This window comes from Acomys russatus, chromosome 20 (genome assembly GCF_903995435.1).
Source record: "Acomys russatus chromosome 20, mAcoRus1.1, whole genome shotgun sequence".
Lineage (NCBI taxonomy): Eukaryota > Metazoa > Chordata > Mammalia > Rodentia > Muridae > Acomys > Acomys russatus.
Genome location: NC_067156.1, coordinates 30,264,777 through 30,289,686, shown reverse-complemented (window position 1 = coordinate 30,289,686; position 24,910 = coordinate 30,264,777). Strand labels below are relative to the sequence as shown.

Here is a 24,910-nt window from a genome sequence, read left to right as displayed (position 1 = left end):
ACCTGTCCTATAAGACTATATCATGTATCCGTTGGTCTTTATCTACATATCACTGTCAGTCTGTCTGTCTGTTTATGTGTCTATCTAATATGTTCATCTATCTTCTATAATTTATCTATATCATATCAATCAATCATCTATCTATTCATCATATATGTATCATCTCTCTCTCTGTGTCTCTCTGTCTGTCTCTGTCTCCGTGTCTGTCTGTCTGTCTATCTGTCTCTCTCCCTCTCCTTCCAAGCATCTATCATCTAACCACCCACCTGTCTCATACTAGTTTCAAAATATTTTAGATTATTATCACTGCCTTGTTTTTGGAGCAGGATCTAGTTGGTTAATAGTGCACTGTACACACTCTGGATATTTGTTGGTTGAAAGAGTTCTAGTAATCTGTGAGGCCTACAAGAATTTTGTTCTCTCTTTCATGTTTCCCTACCTATGTGCTGCCACCTGCCCAGATACTTAATAAAAACTTTTGATTATTTGATTTTGATTTATAGAACTCTTATTTGGGTCTGAGCATTGTGTGAAGGTATGGCGTAGGAAAAGTAGGGAGAAATTGGTGGGGTAGGCCCATCCCAGGCTCTTAACAATTGTAGAGGAATAAGGAAGGAAGGGAGAGAGAGAGAGAGAGAGAGAGAGAGAGAGAGAGAGAGAGAGAGAGAGAGAGAGAGAGAGAGAGAGAGAGAGAGAGAGCGAGAGACGAGAAAAAAGAGAACAAACCCAGAGAGAGAGACAGACAGACAGAGACACAGAGAGACAGAGACAGAGACAGACGGACAGAGACATAGAGACAGACAGAGAGATAGACAGAGAGATAGACCGAGAGACAGAAAGAAACAGAGAGAGACAGAGATAGATAGATAGATAGATAGATAGATAGATAGAGAGAGAGAGATTTCAGTGTCTTTGCTTATCTTTAGATAGAGCTTGTACATGGGGTTTCTGGGTATGTTCTGACTACCTGTGCCATGCACACAGAAATAGTCATCACTTATATAACCATCTGCATCCATGAAAAGGTATTGCTATGGCCCAGTGATTCCCCTTGAATGCTGCAGTTTGGAATTCTTATTCTTTGTGCACTCTTGGAAAGAATAAGGTTTGTTTTGAGTGCTACTGTGGCTCTCCCACTCTGGCTCATCCTCTTAGCAGATGAGGTAAATGTCCAGGAATAAGGATTTCAAAGGCACGGAGAACATGTCTCTTGGATACGTCTTTTGAGGAGCCCACTTCCAGCTGAGCTCACTCGCTTATTTTTTTTAACAGAGTGTGGGCTGCACTTTATATCCCCATGGCTCTATATAAAGAGCTTTAGACACTGCTGACTTTTCAGCTTCACGTTAGTCGTCACGTTCCTATTTTAGAGTGTTCATGTGTTCGTGTATGTGTTTGTTAGAACAACTCTGGGCACATCGCATGTATATACCTATAAAAATGTATTTAGAATGCACATCGGAAAAAGTGAAATGTAAGGAGAGTATATATATGGAGAGAGAGAGAGAGAGAGAGAACATGTGTGTGTTTGTGTGTGTGTGTGTGTGTGTGTGTGTGTGTGTGTGTGTGTAGTGTAGGTGGGGATACAGTTAGGTGGGAGACTTCCCTCTTAGCAATGCAGACTGTGGTGTAAGGTAGAGCATTAGTGGAGGTGAGTGATTTCCTTGCAGACCAGCACACAGGTCTGTGAGGAGCCCTTGACTTTCTCCTTCCCTGTCTTGTTATAAGGGGATTAGAGTCCAATTAAGCCATTTAATCTCAAGGTAGAAATTCATGTTTAAAAACAAGATTTGCAGCTTCTTAGCATCAGTGCAAGTTGAGGTTTGTCCTTTCAAGTCGCCACCTGCATGGCTCCAAAGAGTGTTTTTAGCTGAGCACCCAACACGGCACTCTTCTTAATTACCTTGCCTCATGCATCTCCTCCTTTATTTTTTAAAGTGCCCTTCAGCCTAAATAGCCACATGCTGTCAGAAATACTTTAGCTTCTGGACTGCTACAACTCACCTTGGCTTAGCTCTTCTCAGTACCTCAGTGAGCAGGACTAATAATAAAAAATAGTGCGGCGAGCTAGTGCTGACTGGGAGCTTAACATGAGCAGACATCCTTACAGCAGGCATTTTATGCCCATTACCTCATTAGGTACCCACTGTGAAAGCATCCAAGCTGGCTCCATGGGTGTGAGCCTTGTGTAGTCACTCGGGGCCATCGCTTGATTTAATGTGCTGCTATTACTGTCTTGAAATTCTTAACCATTTTTTGAGCAAGCGGCTTGCATCAAATACAATGACAAAACGCAAAAATACAGAAATGGGCATCGGACCCACAAATTATATCATCATCCCGAGAAACACCTGCTAACCCACAGGTCCTATTACTTACGTTCTATATGATGCCCAGGCTACTGTAGAAGATATGACACATGATGCCCAAACTCTGTCTAGAAAATGGCTGCCCAACATCTCCTTAGAAGTTTCCTGGTGAACAGGCAATTATACTTACCTTGGGACAGAAAAGGGGGAAATATTTGGGAATTTGGGCAAGCTGTTTAACCCTTTGAACTCTCAGTTTCCTTTCCTGTAAAATCGGGCTAATAATAATCATAGGCAGAGTGCTTAAGGATAAAATGAGATTGCAAATATCTGACAGTCAATATACAGGTAATATTCATGTATCCTGAGTGCCTGGCAAGTAGTCAGCATACAACAGTGCTTGTGACATGGTAAAGCTTTCTCGCCTACCACCTCGGTGCCAGTGGCTTTTCTCCCTACCTGTCCTGTAGAGCAGGCAGGGAAGTCCGCTTTGTCCCCATGCTGGGTGAACACAGAGGGACCGCTAGAGCTGATGAGCATTGGAGTGTTGATTTCCACCACCTGGTGACCGTCAGGAGAATGGACCACACGGTTGAGTGTGTTCAAAGCTGTTGTGATGGATAACGGCCCAGACCCCTTCCTCCTGGACCCTGGGCTCTTTCGGAGGGTGGATATGTTGGTGGCTTTGCCTCTGGACGGTGAAGACATCAGGGACAGGTTTTTTGTGCGTGATAGCTGGTGTCCTTTGTTCTTCCCTAGGAGGTGTCTTGCCGTGAGGTTTGGCTGCAAAGATAAGAGCGTGGAAGAGAGTTACTCTCTCTGAGACACTATGGTAGCTAAGTCTCATGTCCATTGGCTGCCGATGCTATCTCCTCAGGCACTGGCTCAGAAGGGTCAGTATAATAATTATATCTCTTATCCATGTGGAGTTCATACATTCAGTTAAGTGTTTGAGACAGTAAGCATACATTCAGAAAATGGACGACGTCCTTCTGCTCATCCTGTTTTCTCCTCCTTCAAGCTGCCATCTCTTCACTTTCCTTTCCTGTTCTTTGTCTCTCAAATCAGTTGTTCTGGTAAATTAGCTAGGGGGAAAAAGGGTAGAAAAGCTCTGGTGGGCAGTGTTATTGATAAACCAGTGGTTTAACAGCTGGTTAGTACAAATTCTGGGAACATAACAAATGGTGTGTCTGATCTGGTGCCAGCCAGCCCAGTGCTAGATTGCTGTGTCACTGTAGCCTTACCTCTCATCATCCTACTCCCCTCATTAAGGGCCCCTACAGACTCATAGCCTTTGGAAATATGAAATTGGTTGAAAAAATGATGGTCCCTATGAATCAACTCTTCAATCTCAGGGCCATTAGTTAAACTCCTATTATTATATTAATCACCAGTTGTTCTCCGAAGCCACACATCTCATTCTAATTTAGAAATTCAACTAGAGACATAAAAAAGAATATTCCCATTTAAGAACTTTTTAAAATGACAATGTGCAGAGGATTAAAATAGCTAAGATAGAAAACTTTGAAGAAGAGGCAATTCTTGTCTAAAAAAAAAGCTTGCCATCTTGTGAAAAACTCAAGTGGGGAGTTAGTGTTATTATGTTCATATTTGTGTATGTATTTGCACATATGCATGTGTGAGTGTTCACATACATAGGTGCAAAAAGCAGAGGTCAATCTCTACTGTGATTTCTCAGGGGCAGTCCCCTTGTATTTTCAGGCAGAGTCTTTCATTTTCCTGGAGCTTATAAAGTGCTTTACTGAGCCATCTTCCTAGAGCTCTTTAAAAAAAAGTCCATTTCAAAGATAAGAAAGCTGAGGCCCTGTAGAAGTGTCATAAGTGATAAAGCCCATGTTAAACTAGTTAAACAAGAGACCATCGACGATAATATATTTCAGTATAACAGGGAATAGGGGAGTGGCTACTTTAAATTGGTGAGGGGACAGATCAAGGAAGAGCCTCCAGGAAGGTGACATTTAAGCTGAGACAAGTGGCGAGAAAGAGATGATTGTGTGGAAATGAGGATGTGAACAGGCCAGAGAGAAAGAAGTAGAGAAGGATGGAAGAGGGACAGGTGAGGAGACAGGGAGAGGCGGCCGCAGGGTTGGCAGGCACCAGATCGCACCAACTCGGGAAGCTCTGACTTATTTTCAGTGTAACAGGAAGCTCCTGGCAGGGTCTGGGAAGAGGAGAGACGGGATGTGATTTATGCTTTTTGAAGCTCGTGTTACGGTTTGGCAGTTTCTCATAGCTAAACACATACTGAGCATCTGATCCAGCAATCCTGCTTCTGGGTACTTACTCTAAGAAAGAAAAAAAATGTGTGCGCAAACCACGATTTTATTTGGGGCTGCCAACAACAGGAAACAACCTGAATGCCATTCACTACTGATCGACTGACTGATGGTTTGTCTGTTTGCATGTGGAGGCCGGAGGCCACTTTTTGTTGTTGTTGCTCAGGAGCTGTCCAGTATGGATTTTAGGCAGGGTTTCTCACTGGCCTAGAGCTTGCCAATGAGGCTGGCTGGTGGGCCATTGAGCTCCCCGAGTCTCCAGCCCCACCCCCCCAACGGTGGGAAGACAAGTGTGTGCCATCGTAAGTGGGTTTTTTTTTTTTTTTTTTTTTTTTTCTGTTTTCAACTTGGATTCTGCGGTTTGAACTCAGGTCCTTGTACAGTAAGACTTTACAGGCCGAACTATCTTTCCAGGTGCCGAGGTCTTTTAAATGTTAAAAAATAGTAACTCTGGGACATCTGTGCTTTGAGACACTGTTCACTAATAAAAAAGAAAAGCAGCTATGGACACATAACACAACACAGGCTTATCTCAAATGTGCTAAGCAACATGAAGGAAGCCAGGCTCTATGGTGTTCCATTTATAGAACATTCTAGAAAAAGAAAGCCATAGGGGCGGAAAAATAGATGACTGGTTACTAGGTATTGGGAGTCTGGGAAGGAATAAAGAGGGCGTGGCATAAGGGATTTAGGGGGGACATGCTGGAACTTTTCTATAAATTGACCATAGTGTGTTTATATAATATATATATTTATCAAAACAGATAGACAGATATATAAAAAAGCAAAAAGATATAACTCCATATAAATGAAAATCTCATTATTAGTGTTACCCAGAAGTGATGACAAGAAGCAGGCAAGAAGAATGAGGAAGGCATTGACCTTGTTTCCGCAGCTCTAATGGTGGTTTGGACTAAGGACAAGGCCTTGCAAGGCCCCACAGCACCTGCCCCTCCATGGTTTGCACAGGAAGAGGATAGCTGATATCTTTCAAATTGAATGAGTGATGCTCTTCACAGCCATCTGCAGCTGTAACAGCACACTCTAATTCTTTCTTACTTGCCCTGCCTTTTCTGTGTCCAGGTGGGCACTACCATCACCTTTTCAAATTTTTTAAAATCAGTAAACCAAACAAAGGGCCTCCTGAGACTGCTTCTGCCCTGCTGTCCTCTGGTGTAGCCTCTCGCTCAGCTGGGCAGGACTGCAGGGCTCTTCCGTTTGCACTCACTTGAAACAATATCCTTGAAGTTGATTGGGCTGGTTGAGGTTCACATAACTGAGGCTGCCCTGTGGAAATGTCCAGACCAGAATGGGCAGAGGCTTGGCTTCTGTTTTACCACCCTTTGTGCAGGTGCAGCTTAATAAATCAAATGATGCATTAACAGAAAACACACACACACACACACACACACACATACACACACACACACAAAATCCATGTTATTCTTATAAGAAAACCTTCCATTTAGTTGCTTTACACACTTGGTGCCGGCAGCACACACTTCAAGAGATCTTAGCACACGCTGGTGCTAATGAAATTACTGGAGTCAAAACTTTAAGTACTGCTTTAAAAAGCTCAATTCAGATTTGAAGTAATGTTCGAAAAGCAGGTTCCCAATTAGACAAACCACTTGATTAGCTTCTTCCCCCTCCTAGCAATTAAGGGTACAAATGAAGCAATGGCCAGTTTAATGATGATTTTGAGGGTTCTTGTAATTACTAATTTTAGAAGTAAATTGGTAGTGAGAGTATCCAAATGAATAGTCATTAAATACAGAAGTTTTTTTTTGGGAAAAACCAGTTTTCAGAAGACGGGTAATAAAATTAATGCTTACCCCTTCACCCCAGAGCTATGAAGAAGCATCTCAAAATAACGCAGGAGATCAGGCCAAAGTCTCCCACCTCCAATGTGTTACTTAGGTACCAAATACAGGTCCTTGGGGGAGCTAACATGGTCTCCCTAACATCCTTATTGTTTCTGCTTAGCAAATGGCTCCACCCCTGACCCAGGTACATGAATCAGAGAGTGGAGATGCTCCAGGCCACTTCCTCTTTCTCCTGCCCTCCACCTCTACAGTCCCCAGATGCTCATAAGAACTAGAATTTGAATTTGTTCCAGAATTGCCTGTTTGTTTCCAGTCTAGCAGTCAAAGTCGAATCATTTCCTAATGGAGCCATGTAGCCATGCATGCCTCAGCCTGCTCGTCTGTCTTTCCGTGTTTCTCTCTCCTTTTTTGTATTTATTCTTTCCACTGCATCCCGGAAACCTACGTCTGGGCCTGGTGGTTCATATCTGTAATCAGAGATCTTGGGAGGCTGAGGAAGGTTGGGGCTAGCCCGAGCTGTACATTCAGTTTTAGGCCAGATTAACAATGAGACCCTGTCTGAAAATAGAATAAACAAATGAACTCCAACCAACCAACCAACCAACCTACAATTGAACAACACAATTGAAAAACAACAATTGGACAAAACAAAACAAGCCTGATCAAGTCACCGCTTTACTAAGAGCCTTCTATGGCTTCAACGGATATCTGGGTGAAATCCAAATTTATTATAGCATATGGCGAGACTCTCCACTATGTGGTTCCATAGGGTCCCCTTTTATCTGTCCTCTTGGAGCCATGTGACTGTTCAGGCCAATGGACAGTAGGTGAATATGGGCAGTGGTCCTTCAGAGGCCCACAACTACGAACATACATACAGTCCACTCTCCCAGCCTGTGGGAACTATGCAGGGAACACGTGCTGCAGTTGTTGCAGCTATAAGATGGCCCAGCCTTCTTACTGTGGGTTTCCAGGTGGCTGTGAGGAGAGCCATGCAGCATCGTAAGCTGCACATACAGTGTAGGCGAGGAATCACATTTTCCTTGTTAAGCCACCGAGGCTTTGGGGCTGTTCTGTATCAGAGCACCCCCTAGCCGTTTCTGACTGTTTACAGAATGGTTCATCATATACTAAAATTTTCTTCTTTGGCTTGGTGACTTAGCTTTGCCTATAGTTGTCTCTGGGTCCTCATGGTGCCACCATGTCTATGGCCCCAATTGCTTTTCCCTCCGTTCATACACTTCTAACTTTAATTGCTTCTCAGTTGGCTCAGATGGCGATTGCTGGCCTCCCAGATTAAGTTGCGCATCACAACCCCCCTAACAATTCCCTGTACTTCACTCTTTCCATCACCCATCATCCCTGTAATGAATTCCTTCAGTGCCTGACTCTGCGATCTCGGGGATTAGGGACCCACATCTATTCCGTATCTTTAGAATTTAATGTAGAGCAAGTGTCAATGAATGATTAAATAAATGAGTGTACAGGACAGAGTCAGAGCGAATGGTTGATTTATCTTTTTCTAACCACCTCCAAATAGGTTCTCATTTATTCATTTTAATGCTTTAAAAACCGTTGTATTATTATTGGATCCCAAGGCCTTACATAAACTGGGCAAACTATTTTTTTTTTTTTTAAGTGGAGAGCCTGTTCTGTGTTAGCTGGCTTGTAAAGTCTAACCAAAAGGTGTACCTGTCACATATTTAGAGAAGGCAGAAATCAATCAATGCTCGCCTGGCTACTGAAATGCTCTGGAAATTTCTTTTTCCCTGCAGAGCCTCATAAAATGGGTGACATTTGAATAGGTAGGAAGCACAAGGCAGGTGTGCCAGGAGAAGAGACAAGACACAAGGAATGACAGTACCTTTGAGTGAGCATTACTCTAAAACACAGCTGTTCTGCACTGCTTTCCCTCCACCCTTCCCTCCACTGTTACTTTGACTGGCAGAGCAAAGGACATACCCAACATACTGGGCAATGCTGTGGACACACCCTTCATTGCAGAACCTGCTCTGGCTTTCGTGCACGGAACAATTGGCTTCTTCTCCCCAGCTATGTCTCAGTTCTGTTCCCCCACCCTCTGGAGGGTGGGGACACTGCCTTGTACTTCTTTTATAGCTCTCGATACTTCTGACTTTTAATACTTTTATGCATGGTAAGCACCAAGTGAATGCAGTTAAACAATGAAAACTCTTTTTGAATTTGCAATGACTTGCTTGGAGCTAGGGCGAGGCTCATGGCTAGTGAGGTTAGCGACTAGAGGTTAGATAATTATACTGGAGAAATAGATTTTTTTGGGGGGGGAGGAGTATGGCTGGAGAAGTAGCTCAGGAGGCTAACTGCTTGCTCTTGGACCTGTGTTTAGAGTCCCCAGACCTGCAGAACGGCTGGGTGTCGTAGCACAGGCCTGAACCCCCAGTGATGGTGGTGAAGGCATGGCAACTGGCAGATCTTGGGTGTTTGTTGGCCAGTAATCATCAAGACAACAAGCTCCAGGTTCACTGAAAGACTCTCAAAAATAATACGGAGAGCTGTAGAGGAAGACACCTGATGCCAACCGCTGGCTTCCGTCTGGAATTTTACCATCTAGAGGTCACTACTGCCAATAACACATCGGTGAGTGTTATTATTGCAGTCCCTTTCTCGCTTCTGTGCACAAACACATCCTTATAGGGCTCCTTTCAACTTAGCTCAGCTTTATTTTATGGTGGTAGAAAACACCTGTGACACCATTTCATCCACTGAAGTGTCTAGTTCAGCAGTATTAAGTACACTCACGTCGTCATCGGAAGATCACCAGAACTCATCTTGGGGATTTGAAAATCTGTACTCATTCAATTGATTTTCAACTCAACAATAAATCATATATTTCCCCATACTTTCAAGTTCTCTACAATATTATTCTTTAACATTTTAAATGTTATATATAAAAATTTTCTAGGCCAGGCATGGTGGCACATGCCTTTAATCCTAGCACTCAGGAGACAAAGGCAAGTGAATCTACATGAATTTGAGTCTAGCTTCTGGTCTACACAGTGAGACCCTGTCCCTCCCTCACAAAGTGAGTCCTTAGTGTTGGCTATTTAGATTATTTCCACATTTTCATGCTGTGGTGAACATTTTGAATATTTTGTACAAACAACTTTACATGTTTTTAAAACTATTTCTTTATAATCAATCCTCAGATGTGGGAATGTTAACATAAAATGGTGTAGACTTTAAGGGTTTTTATTACAATTTTTAAATTAAATATTTTTACATATACATTTATATTATCACACATGTATACAATACATTACCTACAGCAAGAAGAACTATGAAACAACCAGGAATTATATATATGTTACATTCATAGTGTTTTGCCTATTTGTATTTGGCAGCCTTGAAGAAAACATTTTTCTTATCCTGGTGAGTCTAAAATTCTGAATGTAAATCAATATCTATCATAACTCATCATTATCAACTTAAAACATCTGTCTAGACCTAAAAACATCTTAACCCCTAAACAACTAAACTTAATTGTAAAACTAAACTATCTGGTCTCAACCCCATCAGAGACTTGAGAAGGAATAAAGTCAATTACCTGAGTATACAGGGAGTGCAGAGGTTTTTTTTGTTTTTGTTTTTTCTTTAAATATAGGTGAATTTACATTTTGATTTGAGAAATTTCACGACTTTACACTCAAGGAACTGAACAAAAAGGCCCCATTCACCAGTGTTAGGTGTCATCGTGTGGACTGAGCCTCTCTAGGGCTCCAGTGACTTTAAGCCTCACGTCCTGCAGGAACCGCCCCCACGCAACCCAGGGGCACACACCCCCTTCTGAGCAAGCTTGATTCCCCTGTGGATGGGAGACTCACATACCTCTACGAACAAGATGGGGAAGATGCCCACTTTATCTCCTAGCTTTCCTTCTGCCCAGTTCTCATCCACTCGGCTGATCACTGTGATGATGTCATCCTGAAAGAGAAGGGCCTCGTGTCAGCTTTACCCTCCACTTTCAGGTGATAAAAGCTTCCATGGAGATCTGTTTACAGCAAGGAGCAAAGGTGTAGCTCTTGAGTAGGTTATGTGGGAAATATGTCTGTCATCATAAAGGGTAGTGTTTGGGTCACAAGATTTTTCAAGAGGAATGGAAGTGATTTGAGGACCAATGGAAGCTGGTAAAAAAAACCTCCGGAAAGTCCAATCACTAGTAGGATCTGTGGGTCTCATTTAAATTAACCTGATGCAGAAGTCAAGAGGGAAGGCACAGGAGAAGCAGCTCTAGCTTGGCGGCAGGAACCACTTTCACATTTTGAAGACTTTCGGAACCTCAGCTTTAATATGTCAAAAATAAAGCAGCTTTCTATCAAAACGTTCTAACTAAAGTTCTAACTACGGAAGATTGTATACAAAGTTGCAGTTAAAATGCTGATAAGAAAAACAGGTGGATTCTACCCACCACGGTGTAGGTACAATAGCTGCTTCTCATAGCGCTGTAGACAGGGTTTTTTTCTAGATGCTTTTATAGTAAGACAAAAGAAATACGTGTATAAATATTGATCTACATTCTTTTCAAGACATACATAGATGCAGTCAATAAAGTCCATAAATCCTGGAAATAAGCTGGAACAATCAACTATATTTATGCATCCTGATGCAAATCAAAATATAAAACTTAGCTCCTCTTTGTGCATTTTTCCACACTCTAGCGTCATGATCGCTGACCTCTAATATTGTCCACTCATTTTGCTACTTTTCTACTTCATACAAATTATGTCATACTTAATACCTCAATAGATACACTTTTTGTTATCCCCTGCCCCAGACCATGTGTGGGACATGCACCATGGTATGTGTGTCGTGTACCATGGTGTTTGTATGTGTGTGTGTGTGTGTGTGTGTGTGTGTGTGTGTGTGTGGCTCAGAGGACAATGTGTGAGAGGTGTAGCTCAGAGGACAACGTTTGAGAGTTGTAGCTCTCCTTGAACCTTGTGGTTTGGGGATTGAGTCATCAGGTTTGGCAGCAAGTGCCTTTATCTACTGAGCCACCTCCATAGCCACCACACCCTCTTTTTGTTTTTTTGAGATAAACTTTCTCTGGAGCCCTGGCTGGCTTCAGTTACCCTCCTACCTCAGTATTAAAGATACGTGCCACCACATTTGTCAGAGGGAAGATCTTTAGTTGAACTTGAACATGCCAGAGTTAGGACTATCCTAGAAATTTCTAATGAAGTTTCAGTGTTCCACAGTGACAGAATGGACAAAGCTCTCTGATCTATAGTCTTTGTCACACTTTGCCACTGACATGTGTGGGTCTTCCATCAGATGCCCAGTTCAATGAAAGGAGTGAAAGGAGAGACATTGCTTCATCACTTTGTTCCCAGTGACTGAATTGCCAGATGTGGGTGGGGGTGGGGGTGGGGTAAGGACTCAGTAGTTAAGCACACTTGCTCTTGCTGAGGACCCAGGTTTAATTCCCAGCACTCACGCAGTGGGTCACAGCCACCTGTAACTCAAGTGTCCTCTTCTGGTTTCCACAGGTACCAGGCACACACATGGTACACAGACATGCATGTGGGCAGAACACACACACACACACACACGCGCGCGCGCGCGCACGTGTGTGTGTGTGTGTGTGTGTGTATGTGTGTGTGTGTAGGAAAGAGATTAAAAATATGTTTAAAAGAAATTCTCAAATAATGGGTTTAAGGAATGAACAAGAGTGTGGTATCCTGTCCCTGTATGCAAATCCCTGGACAGGTCGGAGAAGCAGATGCTGTTTTATGCTATGCTTTACTCACAAGCAAAGTGTGTAATGTCTCCTACACAATCAATACTTGATGGATACTTGAGACATTGGACTTTCTCTAACTGTCATCTAAGTGTGAAGCTTGTAGTTCAGGTTATAGAATGAGCTTGCTTAGAACTCCCATTCTGAGGAACCAAGGAAATAAAGGTGATCATCATTTCAGGGCAGTGAGATATTTTAGTTAGAAGGAACCTGAGGTAAAATCTCATTTCTCATAATAGCAAACCACAAACACTTTATGAAAGACTTTTGCTGAGGAATTGTAGCAGTGAGTGGCACGGCATGTGCTCACATGCTAACATGCCAGAGCAGCAAAGAATAAACTAACCCAGCTCAGGTTTCTACGAGAGGTTTTGAACACCTATGGAACAATAGCCTCTGAAAATGCAGTTGACGCCCTAATTGAATTTTTTTTTTTTTTTTTTTTTTTTTTAGTAAGTGTTGCCATGGTCATGGTGTCTCTTCACAGCAATAGAAAATTGACTGAGACAGTATCCATGTAGTTAAAATTATATACACACATTGTTTACATATGCGCACACACGCGTATTCATGCACGCATGTACATGCAGTTGTGTTTTCACATGTAAAACGCATACTATTTTTAAAAAATCAGCAAGTAGTAAGCAGTGGACTCTGGCTTCTGCCATAGTCTGTCTGCGGCCTGTGACTCTTACCTTGAGGAAGGTCAGGCAGTCCTGGTTCTCACTCTTGTCCTTGTCTCGAAGGTCAAAGTTGTAGAGGGCCCTGCAGAGTGGGGGCGGCTGGGGCAGCTGCTTGATGACTTCCACAGAGCTGGCCGGGAAGATGCCACTGACCCCATTGATCTCCCCCTGGTACCAGCTCTCGTCAAGCTGCCTCCGAAGGAGGATGACATCTCCTTTGTTAAACTTCAGGTCACCAGGATTCTTCCCTCTGTAGTTGCACAGGGCCTTGGCGCGAGGTACCTGCAAGTGACACAGACCAGAAAATAGGAACCGAGCTTAGTGCTGGAGAGGCAGAAGGTCGCATACCAACCACTAACGATGGCTATGTGTGGACCATTTACCACATAGTGTAAATAGCTGTCTTAGTTTCTTTTCCTGTTCTGTGATGAAGTACTTTGACAAAAACAAATTTGGGGGGGGGGGAGGAAGGCTTTATTTTGGCTCACAGTTCGGGGTGCCCGTCATGATGGGGAAGGCATGGCAGAGGAAGCTGAAGCAGCTGTTCACAGCTTTGGTCAAGAAACAATGACTGCTTCCAATTTGCTGAACTCTTTCTCCAGTTTTCACAGGCCAGGATCTCCCCCTGCGTAAGTTATGGCCCTGGCCATAGTTATGCAGGATTCCCTCCCTCACCACTCAGCATAATCAAAATGACCCCCATAGGCAAGCTCAGCACCTCCTGTCCTTCCCTTAGATGACTCTACACCCTGTCAAACTGTTAACTAGCAGCAACCATGATAGTAACCTTTTTTCGGGGAGAAGGGAGGCAAAGATTTTTTTTTTAATTTTAAAATTCTGAGAATAAAATACAATTACAACCTTTCTCCCCTCTTGTTCTTCCTTCCAAATACACCCATATTCCTTTCTCCACTCTCCCTCAAGTTCATGGCCTCCACCTTTACCCATTGTTATTGCACGAGCGTACGTACATGCATGCACACATACATACGTACATGCATGCACACATACATTTCCAAGCACAGTCTGCTCGGTCTAGATAATGTTACTTGTATGTACGCTCTCAGGGGTGACTGCTTGCCACTGGACAGCCAACTGGTGTGATTTTTCTTGGGGTTGTCCACCTCTGCTGTTCCCAGCTTTGCTCAGTTGCCTGTAGTTCTTTGTATAGGGTTGAGGCCTCATCAACACCTTAGTTTTATACTTTGCTTCTCATGGGGATTTGTGGCTGTAGTTGATTGTTCTCACTTATAAGATTTGTACACTTTATAGAATATATATATACATATATATATATGAATTTTAAATCATGTTTAAATACATGTATCTTTTATCTCACCACAAAGCTCTCTGGAAAATCTAGTAGTGCCATCCTTATTCAGCTTGTATTGGGGTGGCATGTTGGTGAGACTTTGTGGAAATAGCTTCTGATATCACTAGGAGACACAATCTCATTGCAAACTCCCTGATCTCCTGGCTCTTACAATCTTCCTGCCCCTCGTTGGTCGGCAATGTTCCCCAAACCTCAGTTGTGGGGCATTGCTACTGTGTTCACAATGTCTAGGAAATGGAAAGAATACAGTGCCCTTTTGAGATGGAAGTTCACCATCCAGTTTACCAAAAAAGCTGATGGACAGTGGTTTGGTAACTTGCATACAGTGACACAGTTAGGGAACGGTAAATATAGCAAACATCAGCTCTGAACCCAGGCTACGTGAATCTAGAGCTTTTGTTCTTAATCCTGATACCCGGAGTACAGGTTAGGCTTGACTCGCAGGTGTGTGGGTTTGAGTGAGTGTCTTAGGCAGGGTTACTATTGCTGTGATGCAACACTTTGACCAAATGCAACTTGGGGAGGAAAAGGTATGAACCCCTTGGCTTACACGTCCTTATCCCTGCTCATCACTGAAGAAGTCAGGGCAGGAACTCAGGGGGCAGGAACCTGGAGGCAGGAGCTGATGCAGAGGCCGTGCAGGGTGCCACTTACTGGCTTGCTTCCCCTGGCTTGCTCAGCCTGCTTTTTTATAGAAGCCAGGATTACCAGCCCAGGATGGCACCACCCACCATGGGCTGTGCCTTTCCCCATCAGTCACAAAGAAAAAGTCCTACGGACTTGCCTATAGCCCTGATGTTATGGAGGCATTTTCTCAATTGAGGTTCTTTCCTCTCAGATGATTTTTAGTTTGTATCAAATTGACGTAAAATCAGCCAGTATAGTGAATCAGTGATTCTCTCTGGGTCCATACTGATTTTGCATTCTGGCTGTACCTCTTTCTACTTATGTGATTAGGATTGTTTAATATTTTTTTGAACTATGTTCATGTATAAAAAAAGGTATTAGTAGAACGTCTACCTCATTAGGGCTTTTGCAAACAATAAACAATATCCATAATGCTTTTAACATCTTGCTTAGAATATAATATGTGCTCAGCGAATGTCTTCCTTTATTAGCGTCATGTATAATGGGGAACTAATGACAGCAGTTCTGCCCACTCCTCAGCATTGATGGGAAGAAAACGGGAGTGGAAACCACCTGCAAATAGGAAGTGGTTTGTGAGCGTGCAGCAGCATCATTTGTCCACAGCTTTCTTCAGAAATTGTAGACCCCATGAGCACTTGGATCATTAGGAAACTCAACTGAGACAGGGAAACAATTAGTCAGGAATCAATCATAGCTTTTGAAAAAAAGCAGTTTGTGAATCATCATTTGTCAGATCAGTTGTATGTCTAAATAATTAATACAGTCAAATGCTCTTACTTCCCCTTCCCCTCCATTTGAGACTGGTTTCTCCACACAGGAATGATCTCAATATGGTTTTATTTGAGCTTGGCTTGGCACACTGAAAGTTCTAACAACTCGGGTTTCAACAAAAACCTTTCTCTCACCTGAGGTATTTGTGTGTGCTTTCCTAAGCAGTGGGATAAAACAATTCCCTTGCATTGGGATATCTTTTTTTTAAATTAAATTTTACTTATTTACTTATTCACTTTACATTCAGAGCCTAGCCCCCTCCTTCTTCTCTTCCCCGCCCCACTCTCCCTTCCCTATTCCTCAGAAAATGGGAGCACCCCCCTTACTCATACACCTCAGCTCATCAATTTGCATCAGGGCTGAATACATCATCTTCCTCTGTGGCCTGGCTAGGCAGCCCCACCAGGAGGGAGTGACAAAACAAAACAAAACAAAACAAAACAAAAACCCCAGGCAACTGAGTCCGTGTCAGAGACAGCCTCTGCTCCCCTTGCTAGGGGGCCTACATAAGCCTGAGCTGCCCATCTGCTACATCTATTTAGGGGGCCTAGGTCCAGTCTATGCATGGTCCTTGGTTGGTGTTTAAGGCTCCGCGAGCCCCTGGTTAGTTAGCTGACTCTGTTGGTCTTCTTGTGAAGCTCTTGTCACCTCCAGGTCCTTCTATCCTCCCTCCCATCCCCCACCACTTTCCCACAAAACTACTCAGCTATTAAAAACAAGGAAATCATGAAGTTTTCAGACAACTGGATGGAACTACAAAAGGTCATCCCAAGTGAAGTAACCCAGACCCACAAAGACATGCATGGTATATACTGACTAATAAGTGAGTTAGCTATATAGTGCAGCATATACACAAGGGAGGATGATTAAATCTCACTTGGAAGGGGAAATAGAATAGACAGTCGAAATGGTTGGAGAGAGAGAACAAAGTAGGAAAAGGAAGGCAAAGAAAAGTGAGGGTAGAGACCAGACCTGGGGAGAAAGTGGGCGGCAGGACAAAGGGCCTGCAGAGAGAAGAGCAACTGTGGGCAGAGGCATCTCTGCGACAAGCTGTAGCTATAAGACAGGGCTGGCTCCTGGGACATAAGAGAGGGACTCTAGCTGAGGCTCCTAGTAGGAGGAGTCAGGGAGACTGAAGGGGACACTCTCTAACTAGACAGGACTCCTAGTGGAGGGAGGGGACCACCAACCTACTCATAAACACTTTAACCCAAAATTTACCCTGCATTGGGATAGCTTGTTGTTTTCTAGGGGAGTAGGAAGGGTGTAATTCAGGTCAGGATTTTCTGCATCTACAATGCTCATTTGAACACGCAGTTCCAAGCAGACTGTAGAGAGATATCACATGCCTTTTGCAATGGGATAACGGGGCTGTGGATATTGTAAGGAAAGCCTGGAGCCTGGAGATGTGCAATGACACAGCTCACCCTGGGGTAACTGGAAGGTAAGTGAGCAAGGCATGAAGAAGTAGTTGAGTAAAGCATAACCACACATTCACATGGCGAGAACTCTGTAGTCATTAAAGCTGATAGCGTCGACCCTTTAGCAGGGAGCATCACTCACAAGATGCTTTTATAACAAAATGATTGTATTGCTTATTAAAATTAGATAAAATTTCGGAGCGGGGGAAGAATTGAGTAGCTGGGAGGTGGTGGCGCACACCTTTAATCCCAGCTCTTGGGAGGCAGAGGCAGGTGGATCTTTGTGAGTTTGAGGCCAGCCTGGTCTACAAAGAGAGTTTCAGGACAGCCAAGGCTACACAGAGAAACCCTGTTTTGAAAAACCAAAATAAAATAAAATAAAATAAAATAAAATAATAAAAAAGAAGGGCAGAGCTATGGACGGAATCTGGGAAGGAAGTTAGTGGGAGAAGTAATTGTGACCCATGTTGAGATGTTGTGTGAGAAACCAGCACAAAGAAAAAGGAGACTGGAGGATCCCCAGGAAAAACCTGAATCTGTGCGGTATCCTGCTTTGGAGACATTAGGGATCAGTAACTATCCTTCCAAATTCCTTCTTCCCAATATTCCACCATCACACAAGCCATGGTTTTCTGGGCACATGACTACATGGAATACTACTGGTTGACGACACTTTTCAGTCTTCCTGACAGATGAGTTCTGACCCATGGAGTAGAAAGAACCTTTCAGATAGGTTTTTGCTGAAGGAGACTGTCTTCCCTTCCCTGGCTCCATCCTGCTGTATGGGACCCATCTGGAGCTCTGACTGCCATCTTGAATAATGAGGCTGAAGGACACTTCTCAACAGGGGAAAGAGGTCCTCCTGTACTGTGCTGGACTACGTCCTTTCCAGAGTTTTGTTTGAAAACTACCCAAACCTTTATTTTGATGTATTATTCTTTTGCAATTACAAGAAGAAAAAAATGAAATGATAAAAAAAAAAAAAAAAAAAATCCAGCCGGGCATGGTGGTATGCACCTTTAATCCCAGCACTTGGGAGGCAGAGACTGGCACATCTCTGTGAGTTCAAGGCCAGCCTGGTCTACAAAGCAAGTCTAGGGCAGCCAACACTACAAGAGAAACCCTGTATCAAAAAATAAAAAATAAAAAATAAAAAGGATCCAAGTCCTTTACACAATAATGGTTATATGTATATACATACATATATTATATATAAATAGCAATATTATTTTTTATATAGACAAGGTACCATTACTCCATAATGTATTTTATTTAATCTTCACTGCAACCTTTGAAGTATATATAAATTTCAAAACTTAGGAAATTCAACATCAGAAAAGTTGCCCAAAATCACAAAGCGATGTAGGTGAAAGTGGATCCAGGATTTGAACATAGCAATCTCTTTGTGCTTACAGTCGTAACAATTGAACTCATGTGTCTCAAAATAAACTTTTTGGCTTACTTGTATCAGAACTCCGGAAGAAGATGAAGACGTATCCCAGACACCAGTCCTGAACTACTTGCTCAGTTTTTCTTGGTGTAGGCCTTCTTTAGTTGTGGCTGCATTTTAACTTTGACGACGCTTTTCCTGCCGTCCAGGTTTGATGATGCTCGTTTGACGACGCTTTTCCTGCCGTCCAGGTTTGATGATGCTCGTTTGACGACGCTTTTCCTGCCGTCCAGGTTTGATGATGCTCGTTTGACGACGCTTTTCCTGCCGTCCAGGTTTGATGATGCTCGTTTGACGACGCTTTTCCTGCCGTCCAGGTTTGATGATGCTCGTTTGACGACGCTTTTCCTGCCGTCCAGGTTTGATGATACTCATTTGACGACGCTTTTCCTGCCGTCCAGGTTTGATGATACTCATTTGACGACGCTTTTCCTGCCGTCCAGGTTTCATGATACTCGTTTGAGCTACATCTTTTTTTCAAAGCCAAATGGGGGCAACGGAGATCTGCGATAAGCTTGTAAATTACTAACCTACTTTCTTCTTTTCCTTCCGGGAAGATATTTCTAGTGCAAGCGGCATACGTGTTTTAATGAGAACCGAGAGAGTGCGCTGAAGCAAAGCCGTATAAAAGTGCTTAAATTCCTTTGAAGCCGCCTAAACTTTGAAACTCTGTGATGGTACTAATTGTCCATCTTCGTCTTCATCACTGCTTCTGAGTTCCCGCTCAACACAGGGAAGCGCCGTGGACGCGAATTACAGATTCTATATTCAGCACAAGGCTTCTCCATCTTCCTTCTTCCTTCTGGACACTATGTCCCTGGTATTCTTGGTACTCCCATTATAGAGACAGAAAACATTGTCTTCCATGGGCATTTTTCAGGGTTCTTTCAGGCCGCAGAAGTTTCTTTGATGTTGTTGTGCTACTAAATTATTCATCTGTTAATTTCCCTCATGGCTTCACAGCCCTATGAAGTAAGTGGCATCACCCTATTTTATTGATTAGGAAATAGAAATTCTGAGATGGTAACTGTCACCAGACAAGGGGTTAGGATTCTGCTTCAGTCCGCCTACCTGTGACATCACTGCTTACTTGCAACTGGGGCGTGGCCCTGCCCAGGACATATAAAAGACAGATCCTCCATGTGGGCTCTCTCTCTCTACCTCTCTTTACTCTCTCTCTCTCTCTCTCTCTCTCTCTCTCTCTCTCTCTCTCTCTTTCCCTCTCTCTCTCTCCCTGTCCCCTCTCTTTTTACTCTTTCTCTCTCTCTCTGGAGTACCCATTCCCACTTTCCTTCTCCCCCCATGCTCATTTAATAAACTCTGTATAACATAACATCTGCTGTCTGGTACCATCTATCTTCTGCCTTAATTTTTATATATAACACAAAGTCTATATGCAGCCAGTGTATACCAGGCCCAGAAAAGACTTGGGCTCACCTGACCCCAAAGCCCTGGTGCTTCTGTCACACTCCCTCCATTCTAGCTGAGGTCACCCAAGTGTTTCCTCTTCATAGAAGCCACTGGGTCTGTTTAGTAATCAAAATCTGAGTGGAGTGTGAAGGCAATTGGCTTGATGCTGGCTGCATTCGCATGAATTATTGAACTCCAGAGCCCTCACAGAAAAGCTAAGCACCTGAGGAGTCTCAGATGGCTGATTCTATCCAGTCCTCAACTGTTTCCTCCAGGGAAAATGACTCCAAGTTCTGCATCAGCTATTAACCGTTGTGCGGTTGGCACCAGCTTTTATCGCTCATAAATTTTCTTTTGGTCTCGGCAGGTACAGGGGTGAGGGGTGGGGTGGGGGAAATAGAGTGGGGACTCAAAGGTCACTATCCAACTATGTCATGGTGTTTTACAGAAGACTGGTTGGTATTATAATGGGAGCTCATCTATGCCTAAAGAACATTCCTTTGAGATTCAAAAAGCTCGAGACTGTTCCTGTGGCTCGTTGTTTTGGCTGTCTTTTCAGGTGGCTTGAAGCTCCAGGGTTGTGATTTAGCTGGGTGGACAACGCACAGAGCTCAGAACTGAACGGTGGCATGTAGAGCTAGTAGTAATGTCATTGTGTCGCTCTTTATGAAGCAATTGCTTGTCTGAGGAACTTTCTGCTTTGTCTTCATCTTCTGGCAGGCAAGATGGTGTTCTCTCTCGTCATATGACACAGTGGGTCATGGGGCCTTTACCCACCAGTCAGAGAATAGATTCGGTTGCCCCACAAAATTAATGGTAGGGGCAGGCATGGGCACCATTTGGGGCCAACTATTGTCTTTCTTGAGAAGTGCTGTTTAAATGGATAGACTAATTCTCACTTGGATCACGAACCTTATTCTTGTAGCCTTTCGACTTCCAGGCCTGATTTTGTATACAAATTGTGGTGCTATTTCTGAACTGGTAGATGCACCTCCCTGAGAGAAACTGCAGGGCACTACCTGAACCAGAGATTAAGTGAAATAGACAGTGAGTAGCTAGTCTGTTTCCCATTGCTACGACTGAAAATACCTCAGTAATTTATAAAGCAGTTACAAAAAAATTATATAAAAAACCCAAAGTATTTAGCTTGTGGTTCTTGAAGTTCAAGAGTGCAGTTTTGGTCTCTCTTGGCATCTGGTTAAGGCCTTATGGCTGGGTAATGACATACAGAAGGCATCTCATGGCGAGAGAGAGAGCAGAGCGGAGAGAGCTCTCCCATTGCTGTTCCTTCTCTCCTAGTAGCCTCCAGTCTACTTTCCCCTCACATGTACCTACTATCTCCCTACTCATTAGGACCTCATTTTCTCTTCTCATGGCCCCCTTTCTAGCTTTATAACCTATCCCCCATCTTCACAAATATAAAACATTAAAATATAGGCCCTACATATGAAAAAATACATGTGACACTTAGTTTTCTTTGTCTGGATACCTTCACTTAACACAATTTATAGTTTTGACCTATTTTTATGCAAATTCCATGATTTCATTTTTATTTATGACTGAATAGGATCACATTGTATATATGCTATATTTTCTTTATTCATTCATCTGTCAGTAGACATCTGGGCTCGCTCCATTTCTTGGATTTTGTGTGTGTGTATTGAAAAAATCAGTAATTATGGATTTGTGACTATTTCTGTGGTTGGGTACAAACTCAAGTATGGTATGGCTAGATCATATGGTAGAAGAGCTTATAAGTTTCTGCTGAGTAAGAGACTGGCTTGTATTCTGACTTTTGTAGTTTTGGCCAAATCAAGGGGTCAGCATTCCTTACTTCCCCACACTCACCACACTGCAGCAAGCTGCGCTATTCAAACTGTGCACAATCTAATAAAAGGTCTGACTTCTGTCATGAGAGGCAACTTCTAGATATTAGACTATAGTGCTTGGCTAGGGAGATGTGGTGGCCTCAGGTCACGTAAGCATCAATGTGTCCAACCTTCTACCTTATAACACGACATTGTCATCTACAAAGTTCACACTTGAGGACCATGCAATTGAGTTACAAAATAGAAAAACAAAATAGAAAGTCTCTCTCTCTCTCTCTCTCTCTCTCTCTCTCTCTCTCTCTCTCTCTCTCTCTCATAAACACACACGCGCGTGCGCGCGCGCGCGCACACACACACACACACACACACACACACCTCTCACGGTAGATTTTATAAACTTAGGATTTTGTATTGGTTTCCATGCCGTAGATTTGACATACTTGCCACATAGTCCCAGCTAGCAGAGTGATTAATTCTGAAAAGAGGAGTGAGCAGGAGAAACTTGATCTCTGGAGGCGGCTGGAGACTAAGGTAAACGTCATAGGTGGTCAGTCACACATACATGACAGGCCTCCACTGAGATTCCCAGATACTAGGTCTCAGGTGAGCATCCACTGATGGGTGTACAGGTGCTGCCTGCTCGAATTTGTGGGCGGGGTATGTGGAAGCACTACAGCATGCTCTTCTTGGGTTCTGTCTCATGCGTTCCTTTTACTGTTTACTTTAATCCATATCCTTTAGCTGGATAGACTAGATTTACCCATTTCCATTGATTTGTTGAATCTGAAGGTGCCCTGGGGCTCTCGGACACACTTCATCATGGCCATGTTGAGAGGACTAATGAGGCAAATTATGCAGACTGCATGGTAGAGTGTGTGCAAGAATAAATACTATACAAACCAGGATGCTTAGAAATGCTTGCCTGAAGGAAGAGAGTGGAGGAACCAGCCTGCTGTTAACAGCTCCTGGCTTGACTTTCTCAGATCTACTTGTCATTCACTTATTGGTTTTTCTTTCAACAAATATAATTTGGGAATGCATCATGTCAGGCATTGTACAAAGCGTTTGATTGATCTCATAGTCCACTTGGTCAAACAAAGCCAGCTTATAACAAATAAATATAACACTGCAGGTTCGAGGACATTTAATAGAAGCAAAGATTAGGGGACAAGAGTCCTTGAGACAGAAAGGAGATGAAGTGCAAAAAAGATTAGTATTGTCCTCACATCCATGTCTAAGCTTCCACTCGACTCCTGTGTGTGTCTCTGTCTTTTGTCTGAGTCTCTTTGTTCTAGCCTGTACTTTAGCACCAGGAACATCACAGATCTCCTTTACATATTCATTTCCTGCCATGGAGAGACATGGCATCCTTCCTTCTGACTCCAAGAAGATACCAGTCAAGTGCTCAGGACATGACATGCTCTTGTCCTGATCCCTGCCACTTCCTGGGTTCCTGTAATAGGAAGAAGATGAAAGGAAACAGGGGATGTGTCTACTCAAATCTGTTACGGCCTTTTAAGCTCTGCCATTTGTCTATTTTCCTCTCCTCTCCTGAAACACTTTCCTAAGTTTGCTTTGGAGTCATTTCATTTATCTACCACTGAGGGTAATACCAGAGATGTCTTCTGCCATATCTCAGGCTCCAAATTCAAGCTGGTTCTCAGCCAATAGCTCGGGATTGTTTTGGAAGTGGGCTGCCTCCCAAGTCCTGGAGATGTTCAAACAGATAGCATCGGACTTCTTAAAAAACAAAACAAAACAAAACAAACAAACAAACAAAAAACCAGGCATTTCTGTCACCATCTCATTAGAATTAGTCACTCTGCCAGCCTGGACTATCTAGCAGGCATGTCAAACCTACAGCATGGAAAACAACACAGAATCCCCAGTTTATTTCTGCAGGGCAGAAAGGCACCAGTGGGAAGGTAAGAGATGCATGCAGCCTGAAGATTGGGAGCGCACCGCCTCCCTTAGCCTGTGAGGCAGGTCTACTCTCCCCTACCATTTCTGCTTTCACGGGAAGCTTTCCCAATAGGTGTGGTACATGGCAGCCGGAGAAATGAGCCAAACCCATCATGCAGAGGTGAGGAGAAATAAGCCAAATGGCATGCTATCTACCACCCTCCCACTAGCTTGAGAAGAAAGAGTGCGCTGGCGGTTCTCCTCTGGCTTTATCCCCTGACTTAATTGCTCTCCATCATCTCCATGTGGATGGGTCTGGAGATGAAAGGGGAACGAATGAGTGGCAACCTAACCTAGGCAAACAGTAGGCCTGAGCATAGGGCTGTACAGGCTGAAGGCCTAGAGGTGGTCCCAAGATGAGATCCACAGCTCATACACCATGCACCATGCCCTTGGATGAAGAAGTAAATTCTCTGCACCCCATTTTCTTCTGATCCAAAAAAAAAAAAAAAGTGATTTAAAAAAAGTACTATTGCCTCCAACTCTAAAGATGACAGGACTTTCTTTAAAGGTAAGAGTCCAGAAGTATCTTTAAAATGTTCCCCCTTTTTTTTTTTATAACTTCCTTAAAAGTGGGAACCAATCAGACTTGCCAACCATGGATAAATACTCCATATTTCACAACTTGCTTGTTGAAAAGGTGTCATCCGTTTAAGTGTGCTCTGGATTATGTCTATGCTTCAGGTTTTCCAGCGGCATGAGCCTTGGAGATTCTTGCTTGTGGCGGACATTTTCTTTCCCAGCATGCCCCTCTGCATTAAGTCCTTAATCTCCAATGCAGGCGACCATGTTGAGTGACAAAAACTGACAGATGGGAGCAGTGAAGGGAGCAGGCGAGAGCAAGGAGCTATCTTTTTCTGTCTATTCAGAACATTGAAATCCAATTTATTGCTAGCCACGTGTGCCAAAGAAAGCGGTTCTCAGCAGCTGTTGACCTGAGAGGCTCCAAGCTGTTCTCTGTGGGCTGGGTGTCACCGACACTCTTCTGGCATGTCAGGAAATAGGTTGGCACAGGGAAGAGGCCCTCTCCATTGTCTCCCAGAGCTCTGGCTTTGGGTGGGCCTGTCTCTTATGACAGAGTTGCAGCATTGCTCCTTCAAAAGTCACAACAGATCTGTGTTGCTCTTTGTTGCGGGAGGGCATTCCTTGGTAACTGTGCCCAGGGTCTCTATTCTTTTCACTGCTTTCACACTCA

General features: G+C 43.4%; 1 protein-coding gene across 1 annotated transcript in view; it reads right to left on the bottom strand.

Moving 5' to 3' along the window:
• Sh3rf2 (SH3 domain containing ring finger 2) overlaps positions 1–24,910 on the bottom strand; it is a 100,990-nt gene that overhangs the window by 38,207 nt on the left and 37,873 nt on the right. The window contains exons 2-4 of the mRNA XM_051163908.1: positions 12,904–13,173; positions 10,297–10,392; positions 2,769–3,092 (exon numbers count right to left, since the gene is read on the bottom strand). Of these exons, the coding sequence (XP_051019865.1) occupies positions 2,769–3,092; positions 10,297–10,392; positions 12,904–13,173 (690 nt within the window). The remainder of the gene's footprint in view (positions 1–2,768; positions 3,093–10,296; positions 10,393–12,903; positions 13,174–24,910) is intronic.